Source organism: Camelus ferus, chromosome 9 (assembly GCF_009834535.1).
Source record: "Camelus ferus isolate YT-003-E chromosome 9, BCGSAC_Cfer_1.0, whole genome shotgun sequence".
Lineage (NCBI taxonomy): Eukaryota > Metazoa > Chordata > Mammalia > Artiodactyla > Camelidae > Camelus > Camelus ferus.
Window position 1 is genome coordinate 55,635,281 of NC_045704.1, and position 23,618 is coordinate 55,658,898.

General features: G+C 40.8%; 1 protein-coding gene across 2 annotated transcripts in view; it reads left to right on the forward strand.

The window, feature by feature from the left end:
* CDH13 (cadherin 13) overlaps window positions 1-23,618 on the forward strand; it is a 932,038-nt gene that overhangs the window by 279,086 nt on the left and 629,334 nt on the right. Inside the window, exon 1 of one of the 2 annotated variants that reach the window (XM_032486857.1) lies at window positions 3,854-3,884. The exons of the other annotated variant lie outside the window; for it this stretch is intronic. Within the exon in view, the coding sequence (XP_032342748.1) occupies window positions 3,869-3,884 (16 nt within the window). The 5' untranslated portion in view covers window positions 3,854-3,868. Of the gene's footprint in view, window positions 1-3,853; window positions 3,885-23,618 lie in introns of those variants that run through there. 2 annotated transcript variants of the gene reach the window in all.

The window sequence follows — 23,618 nt, forward strand, 5'->3', positions numbered from 1 at the left end:
TAATACAAAATAGGACAGCCTATGTGTTGAGTATATGAATGAATAAATGGAAGGATGGATGGATGGATGGATGGATGAAGGGATGGATGGACGGATGAGTGGATGGATGAGTGGATGTATGAGTGGATGGAGAGGGGGAGGGAGGGTAGGTAGATGAATAGAACAATGGAAGGAATGATATCAGCAGTTTCTCAAACATAAGTAGCAGTATTACTTTTAAAATATTTTACCAATTGTCAGACACTGACTAAAATTGTATGTCCTCATATAAAATTAATCTTAATCATGGTTCTGTAACAAAATAGAATCTCAAGCCAACATATCTTATCTATATTTTGGTAATAAAAAATACATCTGCCTACAAATTCAGTGAAAGTCAAAATGATTTATATATGCAATCACTGGAATGCTGTTCAAAGTGGTTTTTAAAATACATATTTTTACTGAAGTAAAGTCAGTGTACAATATTGTGTCAATTTCTGGTATACAGCATAATGCTACAGTCCTACATACATATATTCATTTTCATATCCTTTTTGACCATAAGTGCTTTAAGCCAAATCTACATTTAGACTGCATACACACACACACACACACACATATATATTACAAGAAATGCAACTGCAGATTAAACACAATTATTGTTAACAACACTAGGCCAAAGTCTTTATAAGTATGTACATATATTAAAATATATGAGAAAGTTTAAGACTGCCTCTCTTCCTTATTCCTAACTCTGATTACTCTGGATGGTAGCAGGCTGACATCAGCAATACCAGCGCTGCTATTTAACATTGTATTTATCCTGTAGGATCTACGGCTCCTCAAGGAGAGCTGGCGGTTATTCCTACTACCTATTTGGAGGTCACATTCATTAGTCTGCATTTTGCACTTCTCCAGCTGTCTTCTCCCACCGTCTACATTCACTCTTCCTAACTGACTGCTGCTACTTCTACACAGAAGGGCTATCTAGGGAGTTGCAGAATTGATATTTTTGGAAAAAATGGAAATATTGGATAATGGAATCAGATATCATCCATGCTCATGTCTTGATTAAAGTAGTTATCTTATGGTGTCTTAGTTTTCCCATTTGTCTCTTATGTGTACATCTGCCTCCATGAATAAGAATGGTACGAAACTAAGTAAATTTTACAAAAAGACACATTCTGAAAGAACTTCTCTCTGTTCAAAAAGGAAACCTATCAAATTAAAATTTTCTTTGGATATAGAACATCAAAACCCATAGCTAGATAGCCTATATGTGTTTTATTCAAATACTGAACTTGCAGGTTGGTGGGTGTGTAGACTTTTGCAATGCACCAAAAATTGTTTTGACACTATTTTCCCCCGACTAAGAGTTCATCTTCTTCTATATTTCCAATGAGAATCAATTCCTCAAATGGAATTTTATTACAAACTGCTGAAAATAACTATTTAAAATGGAAACCCTGACACGAATGGGTGTCACATGGCAGTAATGAATTCACGATGGGACTAGTTGGAAGTGTATGACATTTTAAGTGCCTCATCACTCTGAATTCATTTGGCATTTATTGTAATAGAAATGACCATATTGAATTCATTTGGCATTCATATGGACTTCACATGTATTTATGGGAGATATAACATGGTAATTTCACATTTACTATACTAAGCATTATTTAATGGACATTGAAAGACACTGTTATACAATGGTTAATAAAACCAGTACCTCTAAAGTTAATCTTCTGTCAAAACAAAGAAATGAAAAACCATTTTAATTCCCCAAGCATATGAGTAAATTATTTGGGTAAGCCAAAATTATGTATTTATTCCTCCAAATCTGCTTTCTAAATTTTTAAGCTGGAAGGTTGACTCTAGGACCAAGACAATAAAGCAGATGTTCAGTTTCAACTCCTTTATATTCTAAAATTGTCTGCAAATACATTAATCTCAGTCTAAAAATATTAAGGAAGATTTTCTTGGAACATCAACAGTAAATTTAACACATGGCATGCCTTCAGGAGATTTATCTTTTTTCCCCCTTTAGACTTCAGTGTGCTCCCTTTAACAGAGTCCTGAAAAATAAATTTCTTTTTCATCCTTGCAGAAGAACTATTTTTAGACCAAACAAATCATTATTTGGGAACAATCAAAAGATCAGAGTCATGGGGATCTTTGCTGGAAAGTGTAGGAAGACTTCACCAACTATGACGGCAGTCTTTTCTTTTCCTTCTGAGAACAGCATTTTAATGACACAGTATAAGACAAAGTTCGCTCCCAGTCATTTTTGACAGGGCATTTAGGATGCCTGATCCTTCCTTGAGTTTCTTCACTTGTCTTCTTTACTCCACTCAAAAGCAGAATCTTCACTGAAAATTTAACAAAAGACACCGTGTAACTAATCCTCCTGGCTTGAATTACACCAGTGCTCAGCTATGATTGTAGAATATTGCTTATTTTAACGTTAATTTACTGAAAATATTTCAATGAGGACTTGAAAGAGAAAAAAAGTTACTTATTTTTGTATATATCCTAGCTAGACTTTTAAAGTAATTATTCTCACTTTCATATTACCGTGAGAGGTTTGGCTACTGTGAGTATCTTCCAACTCTACTTAGTGACAGAGTTTACAAATTGCTGTCAAATCATCCCATCCTCCTCTGTGACTCAGGGCAAGATTCTGAGAAGGGGGGTTTTGAATTTCCTGATGCTGCCATAACAGAGTATTGCAAATTGGGTTACTCAAAAGAATAGAAATGTGCTGTCTCACAGTTCTAAAGGCTAGAAATTCAAAGTCTAGGTGTCGGCAGGGCCAGGCTCCACCCAAATCCTCTCGGGGAGGATCCTGCCTTGCCTCCTCCAGGCTCTGTTAGCTCCAGGTGTTCCTTGGCTTGTAGTTGAATCACTCCAGTCTCTGCCGCTGTCTTCACATGGTGTTTTCTCTGTGTGTCTATGTCTTCCCAGGGCATTTTCCTCTTCTTATAAGGACATCAGTCAAATTGGATTAGGACCCATACAAATGACCTCATCTTTATTACATTTTCAAAGACCCTATTTCCAAATAAGATCTCATACACAGGTACCATAATTTAGGGCTTCAACATATTTTTTTGTAGCACACAGCTCAACCCATAATAGGAGAGCTCCTGTCAATGTGTAATAGGATTAATATCTCAATGTATACATTTATTTTTATAATTGTCTTTTCTATGAAATTATAGACAAAAATCAATTTATTTGCCCATAAGGATTTCTTTGTTTTCTGCTATTTGTGCTAGCAATAGTCGGAGAAACAAAGCTTTCTTTACAGCAAACTGTTTTGCTCATCCTTCACATGCCTGAGAAAGACCATTCTGTAGTCATCTCCTTTTTGGTCTAAGTGAGTCTCTTTGGTCTCTGATACAGCGTCATTGTGTTAATTATGAGTTGCTGTGCTTCCCAAACTCAGTTTTGCTTTCACTCTTTGATAGGAGTCACAACCCTTACAGGAACAGTTGGATACTAAATTTGAAATCAAAATCAGTCTTCACCGTGGTCTACTTGGATGATCAGTTAAATTTCTCTTGGTAGCAGGCAACAGCAATCCACTCTATTATTAGGCGTATAAGGAAAATGAAGAAAGAAGTGTATTATTGGTGTATGGTATTACCATGCTAGGGCTACTCAAACAAGGTACCACAATTGGTGGCTTAAACAACAGAAGTTTACTGTCAAACAGTTCTGAAAACAAGAAGTCTAAGAATAGTGTGCAGATAGGGGTGGTTCCCGCTGAGAGCTGTGAGAGAATCTGTTCCATTCCTGTCTTTCAGCTTCTGGTGGTTTGTTGGAAACCTTCAGCATTCCTTGGCTCGTAGACGCATCCCCCAATCTCTGCCTTCAACTTCACATGGTGGTCTCCTTGTGTGAGTGTCTGCATCTGTGTCCAAATTTTCCCTTTTTATAAGGACTCCAGTCACATTGGATTAAGGCCCACCCTAGTGACCTCCTTTAACTTGATTACTTCTATAGAGACCCTGTCTCCAAATAAGATCACATTCTGAGGTACTGAGTATTTGGACTCCAAAATATTTTGGGGGAGACACAATTCAACCTGTAACAGTGGGATAGTGGTATGTGTATGAAATCAGAGGAGGCTATGACTCGCAAAGAGAAGGAGACAAAAACATATCTAGATGCTGGAATGTGTGACCCTCCTAGGACTCTCTCAGTGACTTGCTTCGGCTTGGATATTACCCATTGCCATATTTCCGTGGCCTCAATTTCAAATCCCTGAGGATAATTTTATTGATTCAGTTTGGTTCAGGTACCTTTTCTTGGATCAATCACTAGTGACCAGGAGGGGAGGGTATAGAACAGAATAGCCATGTTTTGCGGTGTGTGTGTGTGTGTGTGTGTGTTGTACCTAGGGGTCTGGTCTCAAAATGAGTGGAATCATTGTGAGACTGTGTACTAACAAGACAGTCTCTCTTGACTGTACTTGCCCCACTGAGTCACCTGTAGGTACCTCTGTGTCTGTAGTGGAAAGAGTGTCTGTGTTCCCAAAGAAGGGCTGGCTTTTCATTGATTCAACACATATTAGCTGACCTCCTATGGTGTATCCCACCTTGTTCTGGAGGTGTAGACATGAGCAATGGGTGCTGATATTTGCACTGGTAAGACTGAAGAAGGACAGGTCTCTACAACTTCTCCCCAACCCAACAGAGCTCACCATTAAGGTGTTGCGTACCTGACAGGCAGCACCAGAAGTGACTGCATTCAGACTCTCAAACTAGAGGATGGACAAGCTCCGTCTACGGCAGTCAGTCTCATTGTGTCAAGATGCTCAGTTCCTCTATATGCAGCATCTTCAGGGCTCTCAAGTGCTTCCCAAGGCAGTTGCAGGCCTGGTTTGAGTGGAAGGAAGCACAGAGAACTCCAGGGAGGGGATCCATTCCTCTCTGGCCCACGATCTCTCCAATGTCAGTGACTGTGTCCCCACTGGGGAGGCTGGTGAATATTCAAGGACATGAAGAACATAAATCCTCTTGCTAGTACAGCGATCATATGCCCATAGGGCCTGAGGGGCTCAGTATGTCCTCCTAAGTGTTCCATTTCCTTCCTGGGAGCCACAGAGGTGCCACAAAGAGATGAGGCCCATAAACCACTGCATCTGTTTGTTTGTCATTTTTCTTTAGTGCGAGTTTTACAAGACTCCTTCCCAACAGGGTCACAATCTCAACACATGTCACTTTGCTGTATGCTTCACTAGAACACTGTGTTGTGCTGGGGCTGAATTAAATATGCAATTACAGCATATTTTCTTGAAAGGAGTTTTGACAATGATAAATGCATAGACATTTTTTCACACTCAGACAACCTGATTCCATGCTCATCAAGTTTCTCAGGATTCTCTCTGAGGAATCTGTCTCTTGTGAACAGAGAATTCTGGATTCTAGTTGTGGATATGTGGGCCTGGGTTCTTCTACCAATTTTGGACCACGTGAGCTTGGGAAGCTTTCTTAATCCTACTAGCCTACTGAGTTTTCTCATGTGTAAAAGGATGATTTTAAATTACTTCCTTAATGGTATTGTTGTGTTAAATGAGACAACACTTGGAAAGTAATTAGCACCATCCCTTGCAAATAGTAAGCTCTCAAAGAGTCCTGGCTAGTGTTTGTGCAGGTAATTTGTCCTCTTAACTGTAATGATGGCTCTAATGTGAATTCAGATCCCAAGTGTGTGGGAAAAGGTGCTTTTAGTTCACAAAGCAGGGAATGAACAGGATTTTTCTACAGACCCTTGAGTATAATAATAGTAGCTAATGTCTATTAATTATTTATGATGTGCTAGACAGTGTATTAAGTTTTTCTGTGGATCAGATTATTTAGTTCTCATACCAACCATATGAATTTTGTGTTATTTATCTATCTTACATATTGGAAATCTTAGAGGGCAAAATATAGTCCATTGGTGCCTCCAGAACCCCTGTCCACCAGTTTCCATTCTCCCTGTGCCACAAGATGCTGACCTGCATGGACCATATCAACCTGGCTGTCTTGCCCTCTAGTTTTTGGTTAGGTTCTCTGGATATATCAGTGAGGGTCCTGACAGGTAACAGATGATGTGCTTAAATTAGTTCATTTGAAGAGAACGTAATAAAGTGACTATTGACAAGGATGGTGAGCAATGTGTGGGCAAATTGCAAGGGATTGTTCAGCTTCCTGGGCCTTAGCAATGGTGGGCACCATTATCACCACAAAGCTTATGGGGTAAAGGGTGAGAGTCGTGACCAGAATTAGAGTCAGAGAGAGACGTGTGAAAAAGGCTGCTTGTGACAGGACTGTGGTCCTCAGGTGAGGAATGCAGCCAGTCTTCATGACTTTTAGGAAGGAAACCTCCTCTTCTGTCTCTGATGTCTTGCTGGTGCTCCTCATTTGCTGAACCCAGCTGGAAGCCAGAGGAGACGGCTTCCAGGTGATCTACTACTGAAGGACAGAGCAGAGTAGAGAAGGGAGAGTGAATTCAGAGGGCCAAGGGCATGGATGCAGCCCATCTGCCTATGAACACAAGGCCAGCAGATATTTGCTTTATATAAGCAATGGGGAATTACTCCTTTGCTCTTCTGTTCTAAACTGCTGATTTTCTCCTCCCTCTTTCTCTCTTCTTTTTCCTCATTGACTGTGATATCTAAATATTATAGTGGGAAACTTGAAATGATTTGGCATCTTAGGGTAATCCAGCCACTCTCAGATTTGAGGATATTTCATTGTGAAAAGGTCAAGATAAAGAAAATACATTACTAAAAATTCATTTATCCTTTATTTTCTCATCAGTATAAGGAAAGGTTACTGCCAAATATGGCAGTAAAGGTTTTATTGCTGCAATTTTGATAACAAAAACAAGCATCTCTCTTAATGAATTTTGGTTTATTAGATCAGCAGTTGCCACATGGGGTTCCAGGGTCTTAGGAGACCATGATGGCAGCAACAGGGGTCTGCAGGCTATTTTAAGTATTTCAGAAAATCTAATATAATCATAGTTCTACAAGTGATAAAGCTTCACAGACTAACAAAAACATCAAGATTCTTTGCTTTTACTGAAATGATATTAGCTCTGTCTGGTGACCCTGCTAATTTCATGCTGATCAGAAGCTCTGATTGGCAGTTATGTGTGTCTTTGATTAATAAAACATGGGAGAGCAAATGAATTATTACTCAATCTGTGCAGTTTGCTAGATAAAGTCTTTGAAAACCCAGAGTCAATTGGGGGAAAATAATTAACTGAATGCTCAGTAGTGAAATAATAAATGCAGTACTGACTTGGTGTTTCTCATATGTGTAGGGAGGCCAAGGCAGGCTCCTAGATGGGCCAGAATCTGATGAAAGTTTTAAGTCAATTATTCGTTTTCAATAATAATAATAATAATAACATCAGTAATAATAGTGATGATGGCTAACAGTTCTTATTTTTACTGAAGTAGAGTTGATTTACAATGTTGTGTTAGTTGCTGGTGTATAGCTTAGTGATTTGATTATATATATTGTATATATATTATTTTCCATTATAGGTTATTACAAGATATAGGAAATAGTTCCCTGTGCTATACAGTCTGACCTTGTTGTTGTTTATCTATTTTAAATACAGTAGTTTGTATCTGCTAATCCCAAACTCCTAATTTATCCCTCCCCCTGCCTTTCCCCTTTGGTAACCGTGAGTCTGTTTCTGTTTTGTAAATAAGTTCATTTGTATCATTTTTTTAGATGCCACATATAAGCGATATGTGATACTTGTCTTTTTCTTTCTGACTTAGTTCACTTAGTATGATAATCTCTACGTCCATCCATGTTGCTGCAAATGGCATTATTTTATTCTTTTTTATGGCTGAGTAGTATTCCATTATATATATATACACACACACACACACACACACATATATATATATACACACACACACACACACATATATATATATACACACACACACACATATATATATATACACACACACACATATATATATATATATCTCACATATTCTTTATCCATTCATCTGTTAACAGACATTTAAGTTGCTTCTATATCTTGGCTGTTGTAAATAGTGATTCTGTGAACATTAGGGTGCATGTATCTTTTTGAATTAGAGTTTCCTCTGGATATATACCCAGGAGTGGGATTGCTGAATCATAGGTTAAGTCTATTTTCATTTTTTTAAAGGAATTTTCACACTGTTTTCCATAATGGCTGCTCCAAACTACATTCCCACCAACAGTGTGGGAGGGTTCCCTTTTCCCCATACCCGCTCCAGCATTTATTGTTTGAGGACTTTTTAATGATGGCCATTCTGACCTTTGTGAGCTGATAATGCATTGTAGTTTTGATTTGTTTTTCTGATGGTGATGTTGAGCATCTTTTCATGCACTTATTGGCCATCTGTATGTCTTCTTTGGAGAAATGTCTATTTAGGTCTTCTGCCCATCTTTTGATTGGGTTTTTTTTATTGTTGTTATTGAGTTGTATGAGCTGTTTGTATATTCTTAAAGTTAAGCCTTGTCAGTTGCATCATTTGCAAATATTTTCTCCCAATCCATGGTTTCCTTTACTGTGCAAAAGTTTTTAAGTTTGATTAGGTCCCATTTGTTTATTTTTGCCTGTATTTCTATTGACCTGGGCAAACATTGCTACAATTTATGTCAGAGAATGTTTTGCCTATGTTCTCTTCTAGGAGATTTATGGTGTCCTGTCTTATATTTAAGTCTTTAAGCCATTTGGAGTTTATTTCCGTGTATAGTGTGAGGGAGAGTTCTAACTTCATTGATTTACATGCAGCTGTCCAGCTTTCCCAACAGATGGCTAACAGTTCTTAAGTGGCCAGGCATGGTGCTGAAATGCTCAATGTGTAATATTTAATTCTCCCAATAGTCTAAAAAGAAGACATTCTAATTATCTCTTGTCTTAAGTTGGGTTTCCTCAGAAGCAGACTCACAGACAAGGATTTGTATGCAGGTAGTTCATTTGGGAGGTGAAGCTGAGAAGCAATGGTAGGGAATGAGGTGAGCTGGGAAGGGAGGGAAAGCAGTAGAAGACACGTTAAGGAACAGGTTGCTGCTGTGAGCAATGGGGGATCAATCCTCCTCAGTGAATCTGGGAGATAAATAGGACACCACTGAGTTTCACCACGTGATCAGTGAGGAAGATGGGGTATTGATCCATCAGATTCTGTTTGTAATTGGTTGGAAGCTACTTCCATGGGTATTGACTCCCAAGCACTTCTGGTTTGTCATGCATTGGGGCCAAGCATGTTTCTACAGCTGGAGAAAGCCACAGAGGCTTGCAGAAAGAAAACTTTGGTGATGCAAGAGAATATGAACAGGTACCAACAGCATCTGCTGCGTTCCTGTCCTGCAGACGAGGAACTAAGACTTCATGAGTTGAAATAGCTTGTCCAAAGTCACAGAGCACTAGTGATGAAATGCCCTTCCATAGAATCTTATTATTACCTATGACTAAAGCCTACCAATATATAATAGCCTACTAAGCGAGTTCTTACTCTTAGAGTTTATATTTTTCCAATAGCTTTATTGATATATGATTCACATAGCATACAATTCATTCATTTAAAGTCTATAATTCCAAGGTTTTTTAATATATTTACAGAGTTTTCTGTCACCACAATTGATTTTAGAACACTTTAATCACCCCATAGAAACCCTATTTCCACTGGTATTCATGCCACATTTTTTGTATCTTACCCTCAGCAACTGGGAACTGATAACCTACTTTCTATCTCAGTGGATCTGTCTTTTCCGGACATTTCAAATAAATGGGATCCTACATTATGTGATCATTTTGTCTGCCTTCTTTCACTTAGCATAACGTTTTAAAGGTTCATCCCTATTGTAACGTTTATCAGTACTTCATTCCTTTTTATTGCCACAAAATATTCTATTACATGGATATATCCAATTTTGTTAATCCATTAATCAGTTGATGGGCATTTGAGTTGTTTCCACTTTTGGCTATTATGAATAATGTTGCTATGAAGGTTTGTTTATAAGATTTTTTTATAGACATATGTTTTCATTTCTTCTGGGTATCTACCTAGAAGTGAAATTGCTAGGTTATGTGGCAACTCTATTTTTAACCTTTTGCAGACCTGCCAGGCTCTTCTCCAAGGTTGTCTTGGGGTTTATTGATGACTTTAATCTGCTGTTCAAATGAGCCGGCTGCCTGCCTCACGTTGTTTGGCAAAGGAGAACAATCACCACCACGCACTTGCATGCATAGTTTTCCAGAATTCCTAACATATTCTAAAAGGATGGTATCAGTGCATTATCCAAGTTGACTTCAGCTGATCCTGGATCTCAATGCCTGCATTTCTTGCTTTTTACTTATAAATGATTAATACAATGGCTTCGTCATTATCCACTTAGTTTATGATTATGGGTTGTCTGGTTAACCCTACTGGGTATAGTGATGCATGTTCTCACCAAGAGTATTTTTGGCCTTCCGTTTCTAAATAGCTAGAACTTAAAGCATATACAAGTGGCAGTTCATTAAACATGCATTCGTTTTGTTTTTATTCAGCACCTGCTGTGAGTCAGGCACTGTGCTTGGTGCTGGGAATACAGTGAGGGGACAAAAACAGACAAAATTCATTTAGAGAAGAATAAGCTTTGAGAGGAACTGCACTAGAAGATGCACTGCTGAATGATTGTTGGGGTCCTTATCTCAGCAAACAGCTACTGCATCCCTGTAATTCACCCCGAATCTTTGGGAATCTTTGCTCAAAAATGCTACATAGTCAGTTAATGATGTTGTATGGCTAATTATAAGTCACTCAAGAAACAAATGGAAAACCTCTTCCCCAAAAGGGGCTTGCAGTTTAACAGAGAGAACGCTTTGCTGAGTGGCTTCCACCTAGAATAATCAAAGTAAATAAAATCTGTTAATCCCTACAAAGGCAGCAATGATTGAGAGGTTTCTGTCTTTTTCTCACTGTATTCTCAGTATGATTTAATTTGGGGAAAAGTATGGTGGTTTTAATGGTTATAAGAATACTAAATCAAGGTTCTACATGAACACTCTTTTCCTTCACTGTCATTGTCATGAATTTAATATTAACTCTGCCTACTGGACACCACCTCTTGGATGTCCCACTAGCATGTTATACTCTAGAAGTACAAAATTAAACTCACAATCTGCCTACAGCTCCACCCTCAACCCAGCCCCAAACCTACTTTTTCTCCTGTGTATGCTTCCTATTTTAGCATATTAGGGCTGTCACTCACCATGCTGTTGCTCAAACCACGAATTTTGTTATGACTCCAGTTCCTTCTGCTAGCTTCCTTCATCTGATTACCAGTCATCAAGTCTTAATTTAGCCTTCTATGAGTCTCTCACACAGATTTGCTTCTCTCCTTTCCTGTTTCCACCCTATGTCAAGACCGCCATCATCTCTCACCTTCTAACTCTTCTCCCTAACTCTAGAGTCTACTCTACAGTCTTTGCTCCAAAGAACAATCAGTGGGTCATTCTAAAGCTCAGAAGTATCATGCCACTTCCTTTTAGAACTTCTCTGTGGATAGCCATTGCCCCCAGGTTCAAGTCCATGTTCTTTAACCTGGGGGGAGCACAAATTTTGTGACCCGGCACCTGATGACCCCTCCAGTTTTATTTTTACCAGTCGCCTTGCTGGATGCTCTAAGTTGAGCAGAGCCAAACCCAACCTCTTACCATCCCTTAATGTGCTAGGTTCTTTTGCATTAGAGAGTTTGCATATGCTGAACTTTTGATAGTACTTCTTTCAATAGCATTTGGCTCAGTGGCTTTCCATTCTCCCTTTATATGAGTTATGGTGTGGATTCATATGTCATCACAAAGATCCCAAGTGGCAGTGGCTTCAGTAAGATGAATGTGTGTTTCTATCTTAAGTGATAACCCAGACATAATCAGTCCTGGACCAATGTGGTAGCCCTACTCTGTCACTTAGAGAGCTGGTGGAAACACAGATGGAGAAAAGAGAATTTGTCTGAGAGATATGTGCAAGTCTGATTTTTTAAGACGTCTTCCCTCATGTGGCATCTGTGGAATGTTGCTTCCGTCCTCATGGCTCACCACCACCCCTTATCCAAGTTAGTGGGAAGGGGGGACAGGAAGGACATATCCCCATAAAATATGCAATTGAGAAGTTGTATCTACTACTTTTACTCATATCTCATTGTCCGGTAATTGGCCACAGATCATATCTAGCTGCAAAGATCAGGAAATAGTGATCTTTCTTTGGGGGACCAATAGTTTCAGGTGTTTTCTTTTATGCAAAACTAATCTGGTAAAATATGTATATTTTTCTTTCAGTATGTGCAATCTTGGCAGAGTTATGGGCACAAGAGTCATACCCTTTTTTGCCAAATGAACAAATTTACAAACCAGTGGTATCAGATGTTGGAACTTCAAGATAGATATAAGCCACCAGGAAGGTGGCAGTAGCCCCTACTTTACAAATGATAAAACTGAGCTCAGAGATGTTAAGTACTTGCCCCAGAACACACACAATTTGTCCATGCCACCTGCTATCTTCTGAATCCATAGCCCGTGTTGAACAAATATGCAGGGCAGTATATCACTATATCATAGGGGTTAAGAACATCAGCTTTGGGCTCAGAAAGTTCTGGATGCATCACTTACTGATAGTGATATTTATAAAGTTCCTTAACTTTTCTGAGCTTCGTTTTCCTCACAAGGATGTAATGGACATTAAGTGGGATAATGCCAAGGAGAATGCCTAGCCAATGATAAGCACTTAAAGGATGGCTAGTATTAGTTACTACAATTGACATTTCTTAAAATTTTGTCACTATTGTTATCAGTTATTGCCACTGCTGGAGATACAGCAGCCAGGGAATGGGTTCTCCTACCTTTGTGTATGTCCATTTCTTCGTGAGGCAGATGAAAGAAACCCTGTAACAGAATCCTCTTCACTTTTCCTTGATCTCCCTGCCCCAAGGTGTCCACATTTGTCTAAGGGATGGCAAAGGTGGACTGAGAGACCACCACTCTGTTTCACTCTCAGTAAATTCACAGATCAGTAACTAAACACTCTGGCTCAGGAAGGAGGCATACTTAAGCTAGAATCCCAGTTTAGATGCTATCTGGCCTTGACTTCTCTTAGCATCCCTTTCTGCTTCTAAAAGTGAGAATAATATGAATATACACCTCATAATGAAGGTGAGAGGAATCACTGAGATCATTCACATAAAAGTGCTCAAGACAGTGTCTAGCATGTTGTCCATGTTCAATAAATGTGCGTAGACTTCAGTTTTCTCCTTTAAGCACAGATTTCAGCAGAGGCAGTAGGGTTAGAAAGGAGGGGATGCAGAGAAGAGAAACTGAGAAGGTAGAATTGAAAGATCTGGTGGTGGTCCAGTGTCAGGGGAATGGCAGAGAGAGAAATCCAGCAAATTTATCATAAGAAAACTGGTTATATGATAGAACAGTTCACCAAGAAGAGAAATGCAAAGAAGGAACAGGTATGGGAGGAAGACAGTGAGTGCATACTACACATGTTGGGTTTTAAATGGTCCAAGGATTCACTCATGGAGAGATGACGCCAGCATTGCGTAGTTGGGTCCCCAGCTTTGCAGAGGAGGCTAAGCCCAAGATGCCCAGTTAGGAGTCATTCAACTCAAAAATCACCAGGCACAGGTCACAGGCTCAGTTGTCTTCAGGGACCAACAATGGTCAGGTGAAAGGTAGGAAGGAGTGATGGTTAACACAGGCAGGGCATGCCCTGTCGAAGGCCTTTGGATGCTTTTATCTGGGTGAAATAAGCACATTTTAGGAGTATTCCACCTGAGGGCTGAATGTGACTTTTCATCCAGGCAGATATTGAAGTGCTTGAAATTAATGAAATCTACCCCAGGAATTGCCTAGTGCGAAAAGAGAAGATTAAAGATCAAATTGAAATGGGCGTAGACTTCCAGGGTGTCACTGAAATCTACATTGTATGGTATTTTGGCATGGAACAAGGCTCTCCCAGCAGTGTTCATGGTCTGACAGCTGTAACCAATACCTAACATTTCCTTTTCGGATATAAATAATTATCTTTCACAGCAATGGCATATATAAAACAAGAAAACTTCCCCTGTTATTTGGAAAGCCTCTACTTCACAATTCGTGTTTATCTTCCTACATCTTTCCTACATTTCAAACTCAAGTTTTGTTTAAAAAGAAGACTGAGACAAGAAATCATTGGTGATGGAAATATAATTACAGGGCATTTATTTCACTCAGTTCTTAAGGACATTTCGGGGAGAAAAGTGGATGTTTTGCCCCCTGCAGCAACTTCCTTTTGCTGCTGTAACAAAAAAACACAAACTGAGTCACTTAAAATAACCCAAATTTATTCTCTCACAGTTCTAGAGGTCAGAAGTCCAACATGATCTCACTAGACTAAAATCAAGGTGTCGGCAGGGCTGCATGTCTTTCCAGAGGCTCCAGCAGAGAATCTGTTTTCTTCCCTTTTCTAGCTTTTAGAGGCTCATGGCCCCTCCCTCCATCTTCAAAGCCAGCACACTGCATCTTTCTGACCACTTGTCTGTAGTCACTTCTCCTTTGATGTTTTCTTCTGCCTTCCTCTCCACTTTTAAGGGCCCTTGTGATTACATTGGGCCCACCTGGATGATCCAGAGCCTTCACCCTATTTTAAGGTCAGCTAATTGACAACCTTAATTCCACCTGCAAAATCCCGTGGCTCTGCAAGTCTGCACATTCCTTCCTATTGCTGAGCCGTATGTGGATGTACCAGTTTGTTTAACAAAGGATGCCTGAGTCGTTTCCAGATTTTAGCAATTATGAATAGGGCAGCTATGAACATTTATGTACAGGTTTTTGTTTGAATAGGATTTTTCATTCTCTGAGACAGATGCCCAAAATTGCAATAGCTTGGTAATGCAGTAATAGCATGTTTTGTTTTATAAAAACTGCCAAACTGTGTTTTAGAGCAACTGTACCATTTTACGTTCTATTAAAGAATTCTGAGCATTGAAGCGATGTGATACTATGTATGATTTAAAATCATTATCTGGTGGGTGGGTCCAGTGTGCCTACAGGGAAGGCAAAGGTGGAGGCAAGGAAATCAACCGTGGTCCAGGCGAGACCCGAGGGTGTCAGCACAGGGTGGGCGAGGTTCAGGTGGTGAGAAGCAATTGAATACGAGGCATGCGTCTAAGCTAGTTGACAGTCGCTGTAGAACTGCTCATGTAAGTGAGAGAAAGAGAGGGTTGAAGGAGGACTCTCATGCTTTGGACTTCAGCAGGTTGGTGAACAGTTTCCCTATTTGTCTTGAAAATGAGAGGACTTGGGCAGAATTGAGCATGAGGAGGAGGTGAGGTCCGTGTGAAATGTGATGTGCCTGGCAGGTTTCCGAGTGGACACTTGTTGAGTAGTGGTTAGAAATGGGAGTCTTGGCCTGGGGAAGGGTGGGGAGGCTGGAGCTACAGAGAGAAAAAAGATGGTGTATCGGAACATGCCCAACACAGAGCATGGCCTAATCACAGCCAAGGACAGGCCCTCAGTCTGATCTCTAAGAAGAATTTTTTTCACCTTCTGAGCGTCACAAGGAAAATAGCACCCTAGGTTTTATTTTCAATAGCAAGTACCTTAACGACAGAAACGTGCAAATCAGAAACAAAGAGTGATGGACACCAGTGTTTTTTCTTTATTTCTGATCTCTCCCAGGGAACTTCTTTGTGTACCCACATCCTAAAGAAGGTTTTGTCTTTTGTTCGTTTGTAGCAAGGTTGCCATGTGTTTTAGCTTTTTTTAAAATAGCAATTGTTAACGCAAACAAGCCCATTGTGATTTGGAACTGTAGGGAGAATGCTGTACAAATCATTTTTAGTATGAGTGTTTCTATTTTATGTTGTGATTTTGAGGGGTGAAAAGGATAATACGAAATACAGATAATTGCTTTGTTGCCGGAGCGTTGGACTCGTAGTTTCTGAGGCTGTCTTGGCGCTGACCCTGGTGAGTTGCAGCTGAGAGGGCAGAGCAAATGTTCCACTTCTATTGATCACTAGGAATGTGGTATGTGATTGTACCTCCACTTCCCCACGAAACCCAGATCACTTCCCACCTTCCCAGGAAGGAATCTGAGGCCCAGAGGTGGACATGACTTCCCACAGTCACTCTGAGGGGACAGCAGAGCTAAGACTAAAAGCCAGGCCTCCCGATGATGGCCACCATTCTCTTTCCCCCACACCCATCTCAGAGCGACCCCTGGAAAACAAAAAGTTGCTAACCCACAGCTCTTAGGATATTGCAGTCTCTTTATTTCTTTAGATTTCTTTCCACTGGCTAAATCCCCTAGATATATAACATAGGAAATTCAGGCCCTAAGTGATAAAGAGTTGAAATGAGCTCCTACAGTTCTACAAACTGATGGATTCCTGTCTCCAGTGAGGATTCAATCTTTTGTCCATGAGAATTGCCTGAGGGAATGGGGGAAAAAAAAAAACTGTTGGTACCCGAGCTTCATCCTGGACCAATTAAATCAGAACTTCGGGAATCACCCCTTTCTTGGGCATAAATTCATGGAAAGTAATAGCAACGCTGTGGTAGGCCAAAAAGTGTTCCACCAAAAGACATCCCTGTCAAATCCTGGGAACCAGTGAATGTTAGCTGTTTCGAAGAGGTGTCTTTGCAGAGGTGATTATGCTAATAAAACTCCTGAGATAATCCTGGATGGTCCAGGTGGACCCTAGATCCAATTACACGTTCTCTTTCAAGAGACACAAAGGAAAACAGAGACACGGGAGGGGGTGATGTGACCGGGAGGGCAGAGATGGGAGTGAAGTAGCAACAACCAAGGACCACCTGGGGCCACCAGGAGCTGGAAGAGACAGGAAGGATCCTCCCCAGAGCTCCTAGAAAGAACTAACACTGACCACACCTAGATTGTGGACGTCTGGCTCCAGAACTGTGAGAGAATACATTTCTGTTGTGGTTTTTTGTTTGTTTGGTTTTGGTTTTTGCCACAAAGTTTTTGGTAATTTATTATAGCAGCCAAGGAATCTAACACAGAGGCCTATGTTTAGTTTGCAAAAATGAAGAAGGAAGATAGGAGAGATGGATAAATGAAATGGGGTGGGCCCAGGAGATTTCTGAGAGGGAAGGACAGGAGTGGTGTTCTGGAAAACCCGGAACTAGAAGCTGATGAGCAATTAGGTAAAACTCAAAACATGTGGCCGATGTGGCAACGTACTGAAGACCAAACAGACTTGGAACTGCCCTTCTGTCTGAGCTTCATTTCTGAAAGTAGATTGTTCCATTAAGTCTTTTAAAAGAAGTTCAAGGTGTTAGTATGTGTGACAGTGCCAAGCTTGGTTTCCTGTGAAATAGAAACAAACTTATTTTAAATAATTGATGTACTAATGGTGATTATTGACCTGGGATCCAGAACAAGTATCTTTAAACAGTCAGATCAGGGAAATGATGTATACACAAAATAATAATTCAGGAAAGCACTAAATTATTTTTGGGATAAGACATAAAACTTCCTTCATCTCTGTCCCTATAGGATAACATACATGATGAAGCAGTTATGTTAGAGAAAGAACTGGAAAGAAAGTACAAAACTGGCAAAAGGGGAAGAAAAAAAGGATGGAAGGAAGCTAGTTAGCTTTATGTGAAGGACAGCAACCTCTCAAAATTCCAGTGTTAGCTCAAGTATTACAACCTCTGGGAGGCCTGCCTGTGGGTCCAGCTAAACATGTGGCCCCTAGTCCTACTGGCCTGTTACCCACGTCTCTAGCATCATATGACTCCCATGGGGTTGGGTCATTTCTTGCCTTTTCCCTGTAGGACTGGACAGCCCAGCCCTGCGCCGGACAAGCCTCTCAGAATCCATCAGCTTGTCTCCTGCTCCTGTCAGCAGCTTAGTTAAAGTGGCTCTCACTTTCTGTTTATTACTGAAACAGTCTCCAGTGCTCTCCACCCACATCCTCTCCACCCCTTTCTTTTGGAGCAGCCAGCGTGGGGGTTAAAAATGCCATTCTGAGCATGTTGTTCCAACCCCTCCAACCCAAGACCCCTTCTTCTTGCAGTGGGTCGGTCTGCCTCCCTCCTGCCGCAGACCTCTGCTGGGAGCTCTGGGGCGCCCCCTACTCTCCTCCTTATGCCTCCATCCCCTCTGTCCATCAGCTGGGGAACCTCTCTGTCTCAGCCTCCTGCACCCCCTGCCCCGCCTGTGCTTTCACCCCTCCCATCTCAGGAACTTGCCCCCAGTCACATGTTAGGTGAGTCTGTTCCCCTTTGTTCTCAAAGTCTATCTTCCCTTGTGTCTCTAATTATAACTGTAATTATATAATAAATTCTATGACAGTTGATTTAAACCCCAGCTTCCTCACTGGAATGTAATCTCCATGGGGACAGAACCTATAACTGATTTGTACTTGCCCACCGAGTCCTGGACACCTAGAATGATCCCTGGGGCAGGGTGAAAGCTAGCTGAATGCTCCGCATGTGCTGGTGAAATCCCCAAAACACTCATTTCCCCTTGAGGTGAGGAGTGCAGGAGCAGCCTTTCCCTGCTTCGTTTCCAAAGCCCTTACGGTCTTGCTCCTATAGGAGCCGTAGCGAGCCCACAGGAAAGCCACGTGGAGGAACAGAGACACCCAGCTTGTTCTCACAGTTGGACACAGCAACATGACATTCTTTGTGGGAGTCCCACGCTCCCCTGTTCACACAGGGAACAACCAGCGCCCGGCGGAGCTGCGGGCTTTTGAGACCTCCTGAGTCACTTTGTGTGCACAGCGATCTGCCTCTCAATTGGTACAATGTAATCCTCAGAACGCTGGAAAGGAAAGGACTGCCAGAGAGCAAAAGAAATGGAGATGGCTGAGATCTAACAAATCCAGAGTGGGCCCGCTCTGTACTTATAAAACAATCTGGATGGTAGGAAAAAAGAGGAATAGACTAATGTAATTTTCTTGAAGTCCCCTACAAAGGATTTCATCCTGTAATACAGCTAAATTTATGAAATGACTTTATCTTGCAAGATCCCAAAGGGCTTACTAAGCTGAAAAGGAAAATATCAAATATACGGCAATCTCAAAACACAACCAATGTACTATTGTGATAAGGATTGGGGGCTTCCTGACAGCAGGTAGCCATCTTAAGCAGATAGTGCCTTATCCTATTAAACCTTCGGGGAGAAGTAAAGAGAGAGGGAGAGAAGATAATTGCCCGCATGGGGTAAAAGTCACACGGGTTTTCTATAATAATAAAGGGTATGGCTTTTTTCCATTCTCCATGTGAATTTAAGTGCTTCTGTCAACATCACTCTCCCTGCTTGGAATAGGGGGTGAATATCAACTTACGACATTTTTTCACAAGGAGAGAAAACATATCTAAAAATTCCAGGGGTGAATGGAGGTCAGAGGCAGAAAGCATAATGTAAAAGCCGTGCATTTAAAGATGAAAAACATAACAATCTACAGTTTACCGAACAGTTAAAATATCATTTCCCTCCCAACATTTACCTAATCCATTCCTGCCAGGTTGCTAGTACTAGATTTTTCTTTGTTATTGTCCTGGTTCAGATATGGTGGCACCAACTTTCAGTGCATTGAAGGAGAAGGTTTTTTGGGGGTTGGGTGGGTAGAGAGAGGGGAGAGGTGAGTACCTGGCAGGGTGGGAAAGCCCTTCTTGGTCATCTTCCAAGAATGTCACCTCTCCAGAAGCTAAGAAAGGAAAGTGGAATTGGCAGGCAATGTAACTTCAGTTACAAGAAGTGTTGTAAGAAGGGAGTCTAACAATGAAAAGTAAATAAGATGTAACTCCCTTCTCTTCAAGAATGTTACCTGATCCACCTCTAACCCAGAGTGAAGGCTTCCTCCTCTTCTCCTTGGCAATTCTCCCAGCCAACTTCTACTCCCAGCCAGACCACCCCTTCTGTTTTCACTCCTCTCCTTCTTCCCTCCCCACCTTCTCTCTAAAAGGTCTAGAAACCGGGTTAGCAAAATGCTCTTTTCAGCTGAAGGAGAGAGAAGAGCCATGCTGAAAAAGATAAAGGTATACAGCACAATTCTTCAGTCGTACATGAATATACATATATTCATTTTCGTATTCTTTTTCACCATGAGCTACTACAAGACATTGAATATACTATGTTAAAAAAAAAAAAAGAAAAAGAAAAAGATAAGGATATTAAGCTTTTAGTTTGACTATTATTATTCATTAAGTTTTCTTTGGAGTAGTATTTTAAAGAGAAAGTTGCATGGCACCCTAATGGAGCCAAGTGTATAGGTAAAGCCTGAAGTTTGCAGGGCACATAAAAGCCCATCAACCAATCAGGCCACAAATTGACAGAGCATCCGGCCCTCCCTGAGGTACCTTGTGGGTCAGGCTCAGGAGCTGTCCAGCACCGTGTAAAGTGCTTTACACACAGTGACTACATCATCCTTACGTTAACCTGGGAAATACGTACTAGTCTATTTTATTCATGAGAAAATTGAGGCTTGGATAGTAGGTAACTTGCTCAAAGTCACACCGCTCATCAAAATGAGCTCAAACGTTCCAATCTAGATTGGTCGGACTCTAGAGCCTCTGTTCTAGAAGTCTGCCTTCCAAAACATACGAAGTTTTATTTTTTACTTTTTATTTTGAAATGAATTCAGACCAACAGGAAAGCTACAAAAAGAATACAGATAATCTCATTATACTTATCTTTCACTCAGATTTCCCAAACGTTAACAATTTATCACATCTACTTAATTACTCCTTCCTCCCCCGAACCATTAGAGATTAAATTGTAGACCTAGTGCTCACTTACCTTTAATCTGCAGAGTGGTATTTCCTAAAAACAAGGTTTTCTTTTTGTTTTCTGTTATAGAACCATGGACTAATTATCAAATCAGGAAATTAACACTGTTGAAAGAATAGTATCTAATCTACAAACCTGATTCAAATTTAGCCAATTGTGGTACTAACGTTCTTTATAGCGCAAGGAAGAACGTATTCTGGTTCAGGATCCAACTCAGGATCTGACACTGTGTTTAGACCTCATCTCTTTACCCTCTTTTAATTTTGAAAACCTCTTCAGCCTTGTTCTGTCTTTTATGACGTTGATGTATTTTTAAATTGCAGGCCACTTACTTTGTAGACTGTCTCACAATCTGGATTTGTGTGATGTTTCCTGTGATTAGATCCAGGTTATGCATTTATGGCAAGAACACCACAAAAGCATCACAGAATCCTAGGGCATCATGTCAGGATGCACATAGTATCTACCTGGGTCATTACTGTGACATTAACTTTGATCTCTTGATTAGGGTCTTATCTGCCAAGTTTCTTCTTTATAAACTTAATATTTTTCCCTTTACTTAATCTTGTGAGGAGGTATTTCCAGACTCACAAGTATCTTCTTTCCATACCTTCATCCACTAATTCCAGTCTTCACTGATGATCGTTGCCCAAAACTGTTATTATGGCCATGGTTGCCAAATGGCGATTTTCTAATTACACGATTCCTTCTACCTTTACTAGCTGGCATTCTGTTTTAAGGAAGAGTTTTCCCTTCTTCCCCATCTGTCAACTTACTTTCATTTTTAAAAGTTACATTACTGTGGGCTCATGGATTGTTGTTTTATTCTGGGGGCTTATAATCTTTTACTATCATAATTTCTTCTCATGCTCCAAATTGTCCACAGTTTGGCCAGTGGGGATCAAATACACAGTTTTTATACCTAAGGATCCTAACACTTCAACTTCTATTGCTTCACTTAAAATGTGATGCCTTCCACTTTCCTGTCTTAAATCTTTTATCTAGAGAATGTGTTGTTTTCTGAGAAGTCCTCAGACCCAGTGATCCAGTTACTGTCTGTTCTTGCTGACTAATTCTTGAAAGAAAATTTTTTAAAAAGCTGGTGGTAGAGGTGAGGGAGTTAAGTGGCAATTCTCCCAGGAGGCCACACTCATGGCCCTGCCAGCTCCTTGGAGGCACAAGGGAAGTAAACTGCAATCTTCCCTGAACACTTTTTGCTTTCATTTCTCTAACCTTTTGAACACATTCTCCTCTCCGCCTAGGTGAATTCGAACTCCCTACATTAACCCAGAAATGGACTCAAACTTCAGACCTATCCCTTCCTCCTAGAGAGTGAAACCATCTCCACTCCCTGGGCAGAACTAATTAGCCTCTACCTGGCAGCTCAAGAAACCTTTGCTACAGCCTTTTATTACACAGTCAATCACATGGCATTGTGCTTATTTAATTTTTTTGCCACTTTGTTCCCCTCAATAGGCTGTGAGAACAAGTGGGTTCCTACACATAACTGTGTCAAGCAATAATACATATATTAATGGTTTAAAATGCAATATAATCTACTTCCAGGTCATTATGTAAGCCAGAGGTCAGGAGATGTTTTTCAGCAAAGGGCCAGTGGACATTGTGGGTGATAGAAGTTGTCTTGCAGCTCCTCAGCTCTGCCACTGTAGGGAGAAAGCCCCATACCGTACACTGTGGCTGTGTTGCAGTAACATTTTGTTTACATAAACAAGAATTGGGCTGGATTTTTGTGCTAGCGCCATAGTTGGTTGACTTCTGGTCTCTCTCATCTCAAGATCTTCTCAGTGTTTGAATCACCCTACCCTGGAGATTCCTAATTTTCAGTGGTTAATGCCTGCATATCCTTAAGGACTCAAACCTTACTGTTTGCGGGGAGGGAGGAGCTCCCTGATCTGTATAATGGATTAAGTTCCAGTGCTGTATTTTCCATAGCACCCCCCACCCCCATTAGTTCCCTACCCTAACATTCTTTCCTGTTAACTGTAAATATTTGCTTTGGGTCCTTCACACTTGAGTGAAATTATCTCAAGAGCAGGTCACTCACCTCCTATACCCAGCACCTACCAGGGCTCACTCAGCTCAGGGCACTCTGAAACACAGAATGTATGAATGGGTGACTTCAGGCTGTCACACAGAGTGGCTTGCACAGTCTGCAGCAGACACTGCAGGTGCCCCACCCATATCCCTGCTTTTTATCACTCCAGGGCCTGCAGCCCTAATTTAGGTTGCTGGGAAACAAACACACCTTGGGAGCAGCCTTCAACCAAAGACCAGAGGGGAAAGTGTATAAATAACGCAGCTCCCTCACTTCTCAGATGAGATAACCCCAAGGCTTCCAGAATTCCACAGAAATTCCAGAAACAAGAGCGCAAAATTTGGCTCTCATTTCCCACACTGACAGGGGATTTATAACAAACTTTTTGTGGCTGCACTGCCTTCCTTTGCTCATTTCCTAGTCCCATATAGGTGCTCCCTTTACCTCCCAAATAAACTACCTGCATTTGTTTCATGGTCAGCTTCTGGAAGAGGCAAACGTAATCTTCACAACAGCCCTGTGGGTTGTCTATCATCAATTGTATTTTTTAAGTGAAGGACTACAGGGCACAGGGATTAAAACCATCCAACACACACATGGAAGAGTCAGAACCTAAGTCCTAGTCCTCTGACTCCAGACCCCAGACTATCATGCAATTGACAACATTATTCCTGACAAGTATTCAACCAGTGTGCATTGAATGACTGGACAGCTGAATATAATTCTGATACAGACTCACCTCCCCGAATTCAACCCTGAATTCAAATGGTTTCCTCTTAG